Here is a 15506-nt window from a genome sequence, read left to right on the forward strand (position 1 = left end):
CAATTCTGCTGAAAACAGCGTCGGTCCGGGTTAGTTCCATTCAAATCATACAAGTTAGAGTCCAAAACAAGGGCAAAAGTGTTTGGAAAAGTAGATACAATGGAGACGTATCAATATGCCGTGCGCCCACCACGACAAGCTCCTACTTCAGTTGGTAGATTTTCTTACTATGTAAGCTTTATTGATGACTTTATTAAATTTACTTGGATTTACTTATTGAAGAAACAGTCTGATGTATTCCAAGTCTTTATCAATTTCCAAAATCTTGTTGAACGCAAACTGAACTCCAAGATCATTGCCATGCAAACTGACTGAGCTGGTGAGTATGAAAAATTAAACTCTTTCTTCCAAAAGCTTGGTATATCACATCATGTCTCTTGCCCTCATGCTCACCAACAAAATGGATCTGCTGAAATAAAGCACCGTCACATAGTTGATATGGGGCTAGCATTGCTAGCAAATGCATCCATGCCACTTAAATTTTGGGATGAAGCGTTTTTAACTGCCACATATCTTATCAATTTGCTTCCAAGTAAAGTTATCAAACTTGAAACACCCATTACACGACTTCTTGGTGTCACACCCAATTACACATCTCTTCGTATTTTTAGCTGCGCATGTTGGCCCAATCTTAGACCCTACAACACACGCAAACTCGCTTTCCGCTCCAAAAAAGTGTGTCTTTTTAGGCTATAGCCCCATGCATAAAGGGGTCAAATGTCTTGATGTTCCTACTGGTAGGGTCTACATATCTAGAGATGTTGTTTTTGATGAATCTGTATTTCCCTTTGCCTCTCTTCATCCCAATGCCGGTGCACTTCTCCGCAAGAAAATTCTTCTTCTCCCTTCACATCTTCGGTCTTTTGATCATGGGGGCGACGATTGTACTAATCAATGTGATGATATTTCTGCTCGTACTGGTTCTTCTCTATTGCTTGTGCAGGTCCCTGGAGAAAACGGTGCTCAAAACGATCAAAATCTCGAAAATATAGCTCAATTTGACCAATATTGCATGCTGGAGAAGAAGACGAACCTGGCGCGGATAACGAAGGCGATCCGGCGGCGCCTGAAACTCCTGTGCGCATACAGTCCTCGGATCACGCGAGCAGATCTCCCTCGGATCGTGCTCCCGCCAGCTGCAGCGCGGACCCGTGATCGGGCCACTCGCGCGCCACCACATCAGCACCAGGCGGGACCAGCGGCGGGGTCGGATCCCTCTCGCCCGCGTGTGCATGCAGCCGCGGTCGGGCAGCGGATCTGCTACGCCGGCTCAGTCAGTTGGTGCCCGTGTGTGTACAGGGAGGCAACCACACCAACGACCACATGATCTTCTGTGCATGAGATGACAGATTCGCCAGCGGTTGCCTCAGCGCATGCAGATTCTGGTGGATCTTCTGTGGCGAGTATTCAAGCAGTCCAGCCAGCGGCCTCTTCACGGGTTATGACTCGGCTATAGAAAGGTATACGTAATCCTAAAATAAGAAAAGATGGGACTATACCATATGGAATGTTGTGTATTTCAGGAGAGCCAACAACATTGAGCAGCGCACTTGATGATCCTAAATGGAGGAAAGCAATGGATGAGGAATATTCAGCACTTATGAGGAACAAAACCTGGCATCTTGTACCAGATCAGAAAGGTAAAAATATCATTGATTGCAAATGGGTTTACAGAATTAAGAAGAAGGCAGATGGCACCATTGACAGGTATAAGCCACGTCTAGTTGCAAAGGGCTTTAAACAACGTTATGTCATTGATTATGAGGACACCTTCAGTCCTGTTGTGAAAGCTGCAACCATCAGACTTGTGTTGGCCATTGTTGTATCCAAGGGATGGAGTCTAAGATAGCTAGATGTACAGAATGCGTTCTTGCATGGCGTTCTGGAAGAGGAAGTGTTTATGAGACAGCCACCTGGATATGAGAGTAAGAAGCTACCACATTATGTTTGCAAGCTTGATAAGGCACTCTATGGTTTAAAACAAGCACCCAGAGCATGGTACTCCAGATTGAGCTCACAGTTAAAATATCTTGGCTTCTTTGCTTCCAAGGCTGATACATCCTTGTTTATTTATAACAAAGCAGGGGTAGTCATTTTTGTGCTTATATATGTTGATGATATCATAGTTGCAAGTTCTTCACAAAATGCTACTAATGCTCTCCTACATGATTTGAGCTCAGAGTTTACCTTGAAGGACCTAGGTGATCGCATTTCTTCCTAGGTATTGAAGTCAAGAAAACTCAAGATGGCATTGTGTTGAAACAGAAAAAATACATTGTTGAGCTTATGTCTCGCATGGGAATGAAGAATTGCAAGCCAGTGCCTACACCTTTGTCTTCCTTAGAAAAACTCTCAGCATATGAAGGTGAGCCACTTCAAGAGGAGGAGAGCGCAAGGTATAGGAGTACTGTGGGAGCATTACAATATCTAACTCTCACACATCTAGATATCTCATTTGTTGTCAACGAGGTTTGTCAATATCTACATGCACCTACTTCTGCACATTGGTCAGCTGTCAAGAGGATTGTAAGATATGTGAAGCATACTATGGGAATAGGACTTCATTTCAAATGGTCTAATTCCTCTCTTGTGACTGCATTCTCTGATGCTGACTGGGCAGGATGGAGTGATGACAGAAGATCAACTGGAGGCTTTGCAGTGTTCTTTGGGTCTAATCTTATCTCTTGGAGTGCTAGAAAGCAAGCCACTGTGTCACGATCAAGCACAGAAGCTGAATACAAGTCTTTGGCAAATGCAACTGCTGAAATCATTTGGGTTTAATCATTTCTTGAGGAATTGGGGATCAAGAAAAATCATATCTCATGTTTATGGTGTGATAACTTGGGAGCAACATATTTGTCTACAAATCCAGTGTTTCATGCACGGAAAAGCACATAGAAATTGATTTTCACTTTGTACGAGAGAGAGTTGCGGCAAAGAAACTCGAGATACGGTTTATTCCCTCCAAGGATCAAGTGGCCGGTGGCTTTACAAAGGCGTTACCAGCAAGACCGTTTAAAGAGTTCAAGAGTAGCCTTAATTTAGGATAGTTGAGATTAAGGAAGGGTGTTAGAACATATCGTTGCAATCTCAACCTCTCGTTGTAATCTCAACCTCCTCTCACATCTCTTGTTGTAATCAAACTCTTGTATCTCTCCTTGTACGCCAAGGCAAGGGCTTCGGCCTAACATCAATAGAAACCCACGCGGCTCCCCTCGAGGGAGTAGGAACGCTTGCACGAAATCTTTCAAGGCGGAGGATGACGACCCACAATGACACCTCCAGGGAGGGGAAACGACGCTCAAGAGCGTCATAGGCACCAACACCGTTGGACCGAGTTTTCGTCTAAGAATCAACCACCAACCACACAAAGTCCACCAGCCACCCTCAGACCGACAAGGTCGAGATTACATGCCATCATAATTACCTTTTCCCGAGTGAGCGACTCCAACTTCACTGCGCCAACAAAGAAATCGAATCGTTGGGTTGCATCTATATTTGTGCGAAAGTGCTTTACACCTACATATAACTTACTAAATTCTTACACGACATTCCTATCTAATCTCTCCACCCCCTGATTTCAACGGTGGGGGCCCCCTCCCCCCGATTTCATCCAATCAAAATAGCCCACCTGATGCCTTAGGTAGGTGTAAGAAAAGCATTACTCATACTAGTAAAGGTGCCCGTGCGTTGCAACGGGGCATACATATTTGAGTGATTTAACACCGTATGGATCCTCATCTATCTCAGGTGGCATTGTCAAATGGCCGCTTATAGGCGCCGGCGCACCGGCCCAACTTTGGGCCGGTCGCACCAGGACTGCGCGATTTAACAATTGGTAGCCGCACGATCTTTCCTTCACTCGTTTCCTCCCCAGCGTAACGACTTCTCTTCTAGAAAAAATAGCAGATCGACATCGCATCTTTCCATGGACGAGCACAGGACCGGCCTCGAAGAACCACCCTGCGCGCTCACCCGTCGCCTCCCTCGCCGCCGGTCGCCGCACTCGCCGTCCCTGCCGCCGCCCTCGCCACCGGTCGCCGCTCTCGCCGCCGGTCGCCGTCCCCGCCGTCGTCGTCTCCTGAGTTTCTCGTCGAATCCATGTATGCAGGAAGCTTTCACCCCATTGGTTGCAGCTCCCTCGCCTGGTGATGGCCGCGGCTCCGGCAACGTCGGTCGCCGGTCGCTGCACCCAAAGCGACGAGCTCGCCAGAAGGAATCTACATCGAGCAACAAAAATGTCCGTCGGTGGTAGCAAAAAAATTGGCTAGTTCCAGCAAAAAATAGCTCGTAGTTGTCACAACCCCATCGCCATTGTAGCAAAATCGATCGCCGATTGTAGCTTTTGTGATTGCCGGTTGCAACAAAATCATGCACTCCGCTGTCAGTGTGGAAAACACTCCGAGGATGCAGCAAAAATTGTGGTTGGTTCCAGCTTTTGATTTGCCGGTTGTAGCAAAAACAAAAGCTAGTTCCAGCTCTAGCTTTGCCTGAAAATAGATTGTTTGCTGCAAAGCCATCTCCTGGTCACTACTTTCGTCAGTCGTTGTGGTAGCAAAAAAGATCGCCGGTAGAAGTTTTTGTCTTGTTGGATGCAACAAATGAGGCGGCCGCCGTTGTTGCCGTAGAAAACACTCCAGACGATGCATTCTACACTCCAGGCGATGCACCAAAACTACATGCAGGTTCCAGCTTTTTATTTGCCGGTTGTAGCGAAACAAGAAGCTGATTCCAGCCTCCGTCTTGAAAATTATCCAACTCGCCGTGGGTTTTGGCAAAATAGCCGGAGCTGGAGACGATGCGCTGGGGAAAACGCCTGAGCTGCGTATAAAAGGCAGCCGCGCAAGCATGGGGTGCAGTGACAAGGGGCTCATGGGGAAATCGCTGGCCGCGGGGGTGGACGACCACCTCGCCGGCGAGATGTGGGCTGCAGCGACAGGGGCTCGATACGGGAATGGATGGCGGTCTCGCCGGCGAGATGTGGGCTGCAGCGACAGGGGCTTGATACAGGAATGGATGGCGGTCTCGCCGGCGAGACGTGGGCTGCAATGATGGATGGGGGAGAGATGCAGCTGGACGTTGGGAAAAAATGGGTGGAGAAGGAGAAGGATAAGATTCGACTGGGCTCATCTCGTCCGTGAACGCGCGAGTGCGTTGGTTGCAGGAGACCGGCGCAATCTTCCGCCGGTCGTCCGGAGGGAAACGTTTCCCTTGTCAAATTCTTTTTACCATTAAACTACTATTCTTCTTCTCTTCCTCCTCCTTCACCACTTCTCTTCATGTGCTGGCTGGGCTTGCTATAGCCTTATAGGAGGCAAACATGTACTACAAAAATATTAGATGTGCTTAAAACCATCGAACGTGAGATCCATAATAAGGCATAAGAAAATGTGTAGTAAGCTCACCATTTTTTATTGTAGTGACAGTCGATCTAAATCTAAATATTAAGATACGATGATATGCATTTGCTTGCTTTCCATGTGGGCTGGATTAATTCCCCTTTGCTTTTTATTTGGATTTGCAAAGACTACTGAAGATGGTGTATCATTAACATGCAATGGCCAAAATTAGAGTTTCCAGAAAATAAACTAATGCATCTAGTAGAATATATGGTCAAGATTCATAAAGAAACAACAACAAAACTATGGATATTGACCTCGTTGTTATTCTTTGTGCATATATAGAAGTCTAATCCGAGAACGATTCAACCTGCAGATGGTCTAATGTGTCCATCAAGGTGTTCAGCTAGTCCATGCAGGCTTGATGGTACCTTCACACGTGAAAAGAAAAGAACTTCAACTTTGTGGGGTTATGGCCTGGACGAAGGCACTTTTATTTTTTTTCTGCTTCTTCTTTGTAAGTTATAAAGTCTAAAACCCATTTTCTAGCGCAGCAAAGGATGTACAGGTTTTTAACCACAGTTGATCATCCTTTAAACAATATATTTTTTACAGAACAGGAAAACGACAAAGATATTATGTGAACCGGGTGTTGTGTTCTATTACTTCAGGATAGTAGAACCTGGCCAATGGTTGGTCATATGAAGGAAAAAGGACCAAAAGATGTTTCTGTGAAGAAGCCATATCATCTCTTATTGCACATCCGCTCCTGGGTTGTAGTCATGCTCTCTTCTCTCAGCTTCATTGTCATCTTTTCAGCCTAGAAAATCCAACACTCATCAAATAATTACAAAATTGGAAGAACAGGTCACACGTTTGAGCTACTCGGCCCTCCATCTTGCCAGCACATATGGACTGCAATTTTGGTACGCTGGTGTCTTACCTGGCACTCGCAAGAAAAGAGTGATGCAATATTCTATCAGCCACATTGGACTTAATTTTTTGTTGGCAAAGGTAGGGAGTTGGTGTTGGCAACAAAGAGAAGATCCATAATTTGATATAAGCACAGAAAGTGTAACTTAGAAGCTAATAATACTACCTTCTCCCTCGAGTCTTCGTTTAATCATGCACCTGTAAACCATTATTTTGTCGGCCATTAAATAAATAACATTAACGGAGGGAGCATGTAATTCTTGCTGATGAAGTAATACTTTATTCTGCAAAAATAAGCTACTTTTGTCATAAGGCAAAACCACCAACAATAATGTGTGTGTGTGTGTGTGTATACTTAACCTAACACTATAGAAATAATCTTAAAAGGTCAGATACACATTCTTCATGGAACCAGGGACTTTTGCCTATTAATAAAATTAAATCTTTGGACAAACCTTTCACTGATGTGAATGCATGGGACAATAAGCTAGGAACTCTCAGGGCATCCTTCATTAGTTTCTTCTGACAAAAAACTTGACAATTTGGTTCATCTCCTTGATCCAAGAATCAGAAGATAAGTCAGAAGAATATACCACATCAACCCTGTTCCATGAAGCAAAATCAGTTCATTAAGGTTCCCCTAAAGACCAACTAACAAAACGATGGTTGAAACATTCAACTTCCATTTATTCTATGATTATACAGGACATCAACATCTGACGGAAATGTCTAGCATAAATGGTCAACACAGCAATAGCTTACCCTTTATAAGTTACAGTGTGTGTAGATTGCCCAGACAGTGCAGCATCAAACACCACTACCACTTTTACCTATGCAAGGATTACAGTGATGAATGGTGTAAGATAGCTGATGTAAAGGAACACCATATGACCCTCGAGAGGAAATTATCTATTGCAGTTACTGTCTTAGAGAGTGACAGGAGATTGTGCTCCATACTTTGATAGATATATACAGTCGTATTTTATTTTATTTTCACTACAAATAAGGGAATAACCAATACCTCTCGTCATCCTAGGAACATGGGAAATACTTGTAACAGCTGGTGTGCGTTTATCTGATAATAACGAGTGACGCACTACGTCACATGACGTGACGCTGTTACATGTTCCAGACATATCTGAACGCGGCGGCACTACATGCATCTGATGGTCCGATCCCATCAGGATCTGTTTTCATCTCTAAATTTAAGAGGGGACAGTGTCGCGTGTTTCAGTAGATGCATTACTATAGTGTAATAATGCATTGGGTATTAATGATATTCTGAAACTGTAGTACATACCTCAGGTGAAGCACGGCGAGACAGAGCTCCAGTGAAGGGCAGAGCACGGGATTACGGAGGTCCAGCGAAGCCGGCGGTGCACGAGCGGACGGTGTTGCCCTTTTTGAAGGTCGGTTATCAAAATCCTCTGCAATGTTCAGTTCAGTGATGTCATCTGTTTTCTGCAGTTACAGCAAAAATCAAAGGTAAACCTCCAACCGTTAGTTTATTCGTACAATATTTCAGATTTCGCAAAAACACTACGTTGATAGTCTATTAAGAAAATCGCTAATTCAAGCCAAGCCTAAATCTACTCCAGTTCTCTTGCAGCTAGGTAATGTCAGCTTACCTAACATCAAGATTAAATAATGAATTGCTTATTTTCTAGCATAAAAACACCATTGGCTGGTCTAGCAAAAGGGAAGTCAAATAGTAATGTTGGTGTTACATATTTCTGCATAACCTAATTTCTCAGTTCAAACGGTTATCTTTTCCCATTACAGAAGGTGTCTCCAGTCCCATATGGTAGCCTCATAACAACTCCCAGATTGAACTATGCAATTATAACTATAACCAAATGGCAAAAATCAGGCACAAGAATACCACGTTAAAAAGGGTTCGGGTATAAGCATATGAGATAGATGATCCAAATTTTGAACAAATATTCTGGTGAGCTTAGAATCAATTAAGTTGTTGGAGATTGATAATGTAGGGTCGAGATTTTAACAAAGAAAGCATCATTGTACTGGTAATGAAAGGGGAAAGGCATCAAAGAGAACACCTAGAGAAGGATTAATGGAACCTGACTACTATTTTGTGTTCAGAGTATATTCTTCACAGTTGCCTGACCTATGATCCAAATATGAACAATTACTGAAAATACCTATCTTGGCCCTCTTAGGCAAAGAAATTGTGATAATACCTCAAGTTTTAGTAGAAAACAAGAAAAAATTCTTAACTAATACTCCCTCCGTTCCAAAATAGATGACCCAACTTTATACTAACTTTGTACTAAAGTTAATACAAAGTTGAGTCATCTATTTTGGAACAGAGGGAGTAGGTTTCAGTACTCTTTTATACTCTGTAGTCAGCAGGCATACAACACAAACAAACGATGGGTTTGCTATAATGTAAGTAATGCAAAATACAAAATTTAGATGCTTCTCAAAAGTGATCAAATACGAATTTACCACAATTTCACAGCAGATTGAAATCTATAATTTGCTGCATCTTAACTTCAAACAAAATAGGTCTGATCCATTCTTGCCAATCAAAAGAGATATTAATCTAAGAAATCAAGCATACACAGCAGATTGAAATCTATATTTGCTGCATCTTAACTTCAAACAAAATAGGTCTGATCCATTTTTGCCAATCGAAAGAGGTATTAGTCTATGGAATCAAGCATACACAAGACATACCTTTGCTTCATCTGTCCCGATGACAAAGTCTGAATCACCAGTGAGGACTCCAACGTCTGCTACTTCCCGCCGCTGGGCAGAGGAGTGAAGAGCGGGAGGCCAGGGCCGTAGGAGAGGCCGGGCAAGGCGGGGGTGCAGCGGTGACCTGGGTGCCGGGGAAGCAACAATGCGAGGCGACAACGGACGAAGCGAAGCAGGGAGAGGAGAGATGCCTGTTTGGAGGTGGCTCATAGTTGAGGCGCCGCCGGCGGGCAGGCTGGAGAGGCGGCAGCTCCAACCCTAGTTCGTGAGAGCCCCTATGTCTCCAAACGTGGTCCGGGGCGGCGCGACTCGCCGGAGTGGACCAGGGAGGAGTCGCTGGGGCGCGTGGCCGGCAGGAGGCGAGCGCCGCATGGCCGGGGGCGGCGCACATCGCCGATTGGCTGGGACGGAGTCGGGGTAGGAAGACGATGGGGTAGGTGGGGGATGGACGTGTTGGGGATTTTGGGTTGGGTCCTTTTCTTCTTCCGCCACCTTCCGCGAAGCATCCTCCAGCACGCTCGCCCACCCGAAGCTGTCGCCGCCGGCGCCGCCCCTCACCTTCTCGTGCTCCGCCGCTCCTCCGCCTTCTCGCGCTCCGCCGCGGCTGGGAAGGGAGAGTCTGGATAAGATAGAACAACGGATCGCGGATTGATTTCTTACCAATGCAGGGGGGTTTTCGGAAAAAACGAAACGTAATCTCAGATCCACTTAAAAAGGGACCGCGGCTTGAATTCTCAGAAAAAGGGAGGACTTTTTGCAAAAAGGCCGATGACGGACGACCCGAAGCAGTCGCTCCTAATGTCTCAATTGATATAGTCTCCTTTATTTCCATCCCACCACTTTCGTTCGGTTTTTTTTTCGTCCGTTTTTTTGTTGGTTTTTTTCGTCCCCTTCTCGCACCCTACCCCACGCACGCACCCAAAAAAGCCATCACGCACAAAACACCGCTCCTCTCGATCCCCTGATGCGATCTTCCTGGCACCGTCGCCTTCGCGGATCCGCCGCCACAACCATCGCCTCGTTCCCGTGAGCCGCCGTCGCTCCCTCTCCCAGCGTCGCCTCCGCCGCCATGGCCCCTCCCCTTGCGCCCCGAACTGCCTCGCGCACTCGTCGCCCGTTCTACCACAGAGGAGGCGAAGACAGCGGCAGCGCGCCGCCCTACTTCGCCGGTCGCCGCCTCGGCTGCACTCGGCGGGCGCCACACGCCGTCTCCTCTCCATGGGAGTGGCGGATGCCAACGAGGAAAGTGGATCGACCTGGCCATGGGGATGGCACTACGACCCCTGCCAGCCTCCCGCGTCGCCGTGCCTCCCTGCATCGTCGCCTCCGACCTCACCACGTAGGTAATCTCACCCATGTCCCCTCTGCACCTCCTTCCACTCCATCCTCGACCACCCCCTTCCTCTCACCTCATGCCCATTGTGGTGGCCTGCAGCTCCTGTGACGAGTAATGGGGATGGAAATATATCAACAATGGGGTGTGGTTCGTTCCTGTCAGGTTTTTTTCTTTGACGCTGCCGCTCCTGGAGCACCAACTCAAAATTTTCTCATATACTGGTGTTGCCCGAGCACGAGCACAAGGCGACATTTTTGCTGGCCATCTTGTTCAACACCTACTGGTATGTGACTTGTTTGATGAAACGATGTACCAACATTGTTCTTGGATTTTTTTTATTGCTGGTTGAGTTGAGACATTGCTCGTCAGCACACGTGAATGAATACTTCTTTTTGGTGTTTGAAAAAAGTAGGGGAGGCGGAGGAGGCCGGCAACAGGAGAAGGCGCATGCCAGCGAGGAGGGCGAGCAGAAGGGTGCAGTGGAGGACGATCAGGGGGAGACGTACGTGCCGTCGGGATTGGTCTCCTCCTTTTTCATATCGCTTACTTTTGCAGTTCTGAAGTTAATTGTTCATAATGCTTATTTGTAATGTATTTTTTGAAATCTAATCGCTTATTCTTTGTGATGTTTTTGTTTTTTAGGTGAGCGCTCAGGCCTAGGTTTGTGTTGTTCTCGACTTGAGTATATGGGGCTCGAATTGTGATGGATATGAGGTGAGGAAAGAAGGTTTGGTATGCAATTATGGTGTACACTAGAGAAACATGTGTTTTTTTCCTATGAAGACATCTGCCCCTGCAAACCTCCACGTGCCGCCGATGAGTTCGTCGTTGCCGATGGGATCGCCGCAAGGTGAGTTGAATCAACCTAGCACACAACGCCGTGATTAGGAGATGGGATCATCTGAGTCATGCGTCCCTTTAGCCTCCTCCCCTCCAACGTCCATGGCTCTGTGATGAAATCAAGGTTGACTGATGTTTGATGGAAAATAGAATGGGCTTCCATATGATGGATGTACATGGGGGAAATAAGTCTGATATCTTGGTGTTTCAATCTCAGATTGAATTCTTCAACAAGATTTAGTCCAGGAGCAAGTCTACTGAGAAGAGCAAGGGTGTCGATCATGATTTTTTGTTTTAGTTGACTGTAGGTTTCATGTGGTATGTCTCCAGGTTCGTTATTTGAATTTGTTTTTTTGTTAACTTCTGACGCTATAGATTTTATATCAGTAAAAGTGTCATCCTTGGTGACAAGATGGGACTATATTAGAGCTATTATTAGTGTATATGCTAGATTGGATCAAATGTAGACATAAAAATGCATCAAAACTGCAAGCCCACATCTGATTCAACACACTTCCACTGTACTGTTTGCGTGCATCCTGCTGCATCCTCTCGGACCATAATAGAGTAGTATTATTGTTTTTATCATTTAATTGTTTATTTATCCTGAAAGTTGAAAGCGGGTTAATTCTTTTTTTAGGCTGTTGACATCCATTATGTGGCGTAGGTGTTGCATCGCGCATACAACTTAATCCCACACCACTTTTAGCAATGGCTCGTAATGTGGCATCTCTTCCACTATCAATGCCCTTTACCATAACTTCTGCTCGTTGCAAACCTACTGTGCGAATAGCATATACTGTTGTTCTTTTGATCAACATAGGGTGATGCTTGGTAGTTACCCCTCTCTCAGCCTTGCAAAGTTTGGGTGTGTGAGTTTATAACTTGGACACCTCACAGAATGTTGGTTCGAATATTCCAAATTGATCATGTATATATCCCTAGCAGATCTAAGCTGTCACTACTCTTTTTGGTTGTCAGGAGATGTGTTTTTTATCCCAGCTTCTAATGATGAAAAGAAGTAGTCAAGAATAAAATTTGATGTCCTTTGGCACCTTACAAGATGATAAAGATCAACACTGATGTTCTGATGTTTTGATAACTGCAAAATAGGAATGCATGGTACTTACGTAACCACATCTGTTTCTGAAGGAAATATGCCCTAGAGGCAATAATAAAGTTATTATTTATTTCCTTATTTCATGATAAATGTTTATTATTCATGCTAGAATTGTATTAACCGGACACATAATACTTGTGTGAATACATAGACAAACAGAGTGTCACTAGTATGCCTCTACTTGACTAGCTCATTGATCAAAGATGGTTATGTTTCCTAGCCATAGACATGAGTTGTCATTTGATTAACGGGATCACATCATTAGGAGAATGATGTGATTGACTTGACCCATTCCGTTAGCTTAGCACACGATCGTTTAGTATTCTGCTATTGCTTTCTTCATGACTTATACATGTTCCTATGACTATGAGATTATGCAACTCCCGTTTACCGGAGGAACACTTTGTGTGCTATCAAATGTCACAATGTAACTGGGTGATTATAAAGTTGCTCTACAGGTGTCTCCGAAGGTACTTGTTGGGTTGGCGTATTTCGAGATTAGGATTTGTCACTCCGATTGTCGGAGAGGTATCTCTGGGCCCACTCAGTAATGCACATCACTATAAGCCTTGCAAGCATTGTAACTAATGAGTTAGTTGCGGGATGATGCATTACGGAATGAGTAAAGAGACTTGCCAGTAACAAGATTGAACTAGGTATTGAGATACCGACGATCGAATCTCGGGCAAGTAACATACCGATGACAAAGGGAACAACGTATGTTGTTATGTGGTTTGACCGATAAAGATCTTCGTAGAATATGTGGGAGCCAATATGAGCATCCAGGTTCCGCTATTGGTTATTGACCGGAGACGTGTCTCGGTCATGTCTACATTGTTCTCGAACCCGTAGGGTCCGCACGCTTAAAGTTCGATGACGGTTATATTATGAGTTTATGTGTTTTGATGTACCGAAGGTAGTTCGGAGTCCCAGATGAGATCGGGGACATGCCGAGGAGTCTCGAAATGGCCGAGACATAAAGATCGATATATTGGACGACTATATTCGGACTTCGGAAAGGTTCCAAGTGATTCGGGTATTTATCGGAGTACCGGAGAGTTACGGGAATTCGCCGGGGAGAAGTATTGGCCCTTATTGGGCCATACGGGAATAGAGGAGAGAAGCCAAAAGGAAGGAGGCGCGCACCCCCCTCTGGTCCGAATTGGACAAGGGGTGCAGCCCCCTTTTCCTTCCCCCCCCCCCCTCTTTCCTTCTCTCCTACTCCAACAAGGAAAGAAGGAGTCCTACTCCCGGTGGGAGTAGGACTCCCCCCTTGGCGCGCCCTCCTCCTTGGCCGGCCGCCTCCCCCCTTGCTCCTTTATATATGAGGGCAAGGGGGCACCCCATAGACACAACAATTGGTCGTTTGATCTTTTAGCCATGTGCGGTGCCCCCCTCCACCATAATCCACCTCGATAATATCGTAGCGGTGCTTAGGCGAAGCCCTGCGTCGGTAGATCATCATCATCGTCACCACGCCGTCGTGCTGACGGAACTCTCCCTCAAAGCTTGGCTGGATCGGAGTTCGAGGGACGTCATCAAGTTGAACGTGTGCAGAACTCGGAGGTGCCGTGTGTTCGGTACTTGATCGGTCGGATCGTGAAGACGTACGACTACATCAACCACGTTGTGCTAACGCTTCCGCTTTCGGTCTACGAGGGTACGTAGACAACACTCTCCCCTCTCGTTGCTATGCATCACCATGATCTTGCGTGTGCGTAGGAATTTTTTTGAAATTACTATGTTCCCCAACAGTTTCCGTCTTCACTTTTGGGAGGATATTTCTTACACCCTTTATGTTGACTTGTCCCCGATCGTAATATTGCAGCATCAATGGGCATGAAGGGCGTGGGTTGAAGACCAAATATTCTACATTGTTCGGTCTATTTAAAGGTAACTGTACTAAACATCATGTTCTTACTGCTCTTTACTCTTTAGTTAATACCATCAGTGCGGCACTCCTCCTTTTTAACGTTCTTTTAGTTAGTAGCAGTATTTTTGAAGTGTTTCTACCATTTTTATGGAGGTTCTAGCGGTGTTCACGATATTAGGCTGTAATTGTTGCCAGCCTGATCTTGGTAAATTTTCCTTGCTTAGTCTTAATATTGAAACTTGCTCGGAGGATCCAACCAAGGCCACATTTTTTATAAATAAGATGCAAGATTCTATTCTGTCAACAGGCTTTGATGTGTCATCAGCAGCTCTATTACAAGTCTCTAGAGTCGGCTTACCCCAGTTCATGTTACTGCTCTTTATTCTTTAGTTAAAACCATCATTGTGGCACCCCTGCTTTTAACATTTGTTTATTAGTAGCAGTATTTTAAGAGTGTTTCTACCATTTTGCTGGAGGTTTTACTGGTGTTCACGCTATTAGACTGTAATTATTGCCAGTCTGAGCAACGTAAAATTTCATTAGTCTCGAATATGGAAACTTGCTCGGAGGATCCAACCAAGGCCACATTTTCAATAAAAAAAATGCAATATTCTGTTCTATCAACAGGCTTTGATCTGTCATCAGCAGCTCTATTAGTAGTCTCTTGCATTTTTACCTTTTATGTTCAAGTATCCATAGAAAAGGTCACAGTACATCACTTTCATTTATATCGGATGTGCGCAACGAATCATCTGGTTACAATTCTGTAGATTTTCCCGCCACCCTTTGGTTTGTAGTTAGTACCGAGTATTATAGTCCGTTTAGGCCTTGGAGTTGCGTAGGATATGGGAGCAATATGGATGCTAAAGGAAACCAATCAACAGGTAACCATTGCGCTGTAGAGAAGTGGAACAACATTCATGGTACTGCTATTGTTAATCGAAAGAACTTTTTTTTGTTAACATGGTACACACTAACGTGTGCATATGCATTTTTCTCCTGTAGTCCTAGAGGGATAAAGACACATACAATTACGATGGAGGTGACAGGCCTGAAATGTGAGAATTGAAGCAATATATTCCCTTGTATATATGTTTTCTCTTTTGAAATATATATCTCAATGGTTTTCCAATTTGTTTCCTGTAAATCTCATATTTTAATACTCCTTAGACCTTAGTAATGCATAGGTGTAATATTTGTTGATATTGCAATTTTGAAGGATCTACTTTTCTTGTATAGCTCTATTTTTTTTAATCTTGAAGGCACTACGAGAGGCCCTAATGACATATATACAGTACTAACAAGAATATGGGGGCTTTCATAACTTGAGGTAGCTTCCATCTT

At 44.8% G+C, this 15506-nt stretch overlaps 1 protein-coding gene and 1 long non-coding RNA gene across 12 annotated transcripts; one reads left to right on the forward strand and one right to left on the reverse strand.

Annotated features, from left to right (window-relative positions):
* Positions 1-5880: 5880 nt before the first annotated feature.
* LOC109748583 (uncharacterized) lies at positions 5881-9671 on the reverse strand. Of its 11 annotated transcripts, none has more exons than XR_005762207.3 (6): positions 8973-9671; positions 7573-7733; positions 7035-7102; positions 6728-6875; positions 6439-6470; positions 5881-6159 (listed from the first exon to the last, which is right to left on the reverse strand). XR_005762207.3 is itself a non-coding variant. In XM_040394560.3 (4 exons), exons 1-4 carry the CDS (start codon positions 9201-9203, stop codon positions 6221-6223), a joined length of 486 nt encoding a protein of 161 aa, XP_040250494.1. In that variant the 5' UTR covers positions 9204-9671; the 3' UTR covers positions 5881-6220. The 11 variants fall into 11 exon arrangements, 3 of the variants coding, with proteins under 3 accessions (XP_040250494.1, XP_020163205.1, XP_040250495.1); XR_005762206.3 differs by having other exon boundaries at positions 5881-6282; XR_012189578.1 differs by lacking the exon at positions 7035-7102.
* A 234-nt stretch (positions 9672-9905) lies between these two features.
* LOC109748587 (uncharacterized) lies at positions 9906-14182 on the forward strand. Its single transcript, XR_002229382.4, has 6 exons — positions 9906-10336; positions 10429-10612; positions 10742-10831; positions 10972-11179; positions 12151-12291; positions 14118-14182. It is a non-coding gene; the product is annotated as an uncharacterized lncRNA (long non-coding RNA).
* The last annotated feature ends 1324 nt before the right edge of the window (positions 14183-15506 follow it).

The sequence above is a fragment of the Aegilops tauschii genome, chromosome 7 (genome assembly GCF_002575655.3).
Source record: "Aegilops tauschii subsp. strangulata cultivar AL8/78 chromosome 7, Aet v6.0, whole genome shotgun sequence".
Classification (NCBI taxonomy): Eukaryota; Viridiplantae; Streptophyta; class Magnoliopsida; order Poales; family Poaceae; genus Aegilops; species Aegilops tauschii.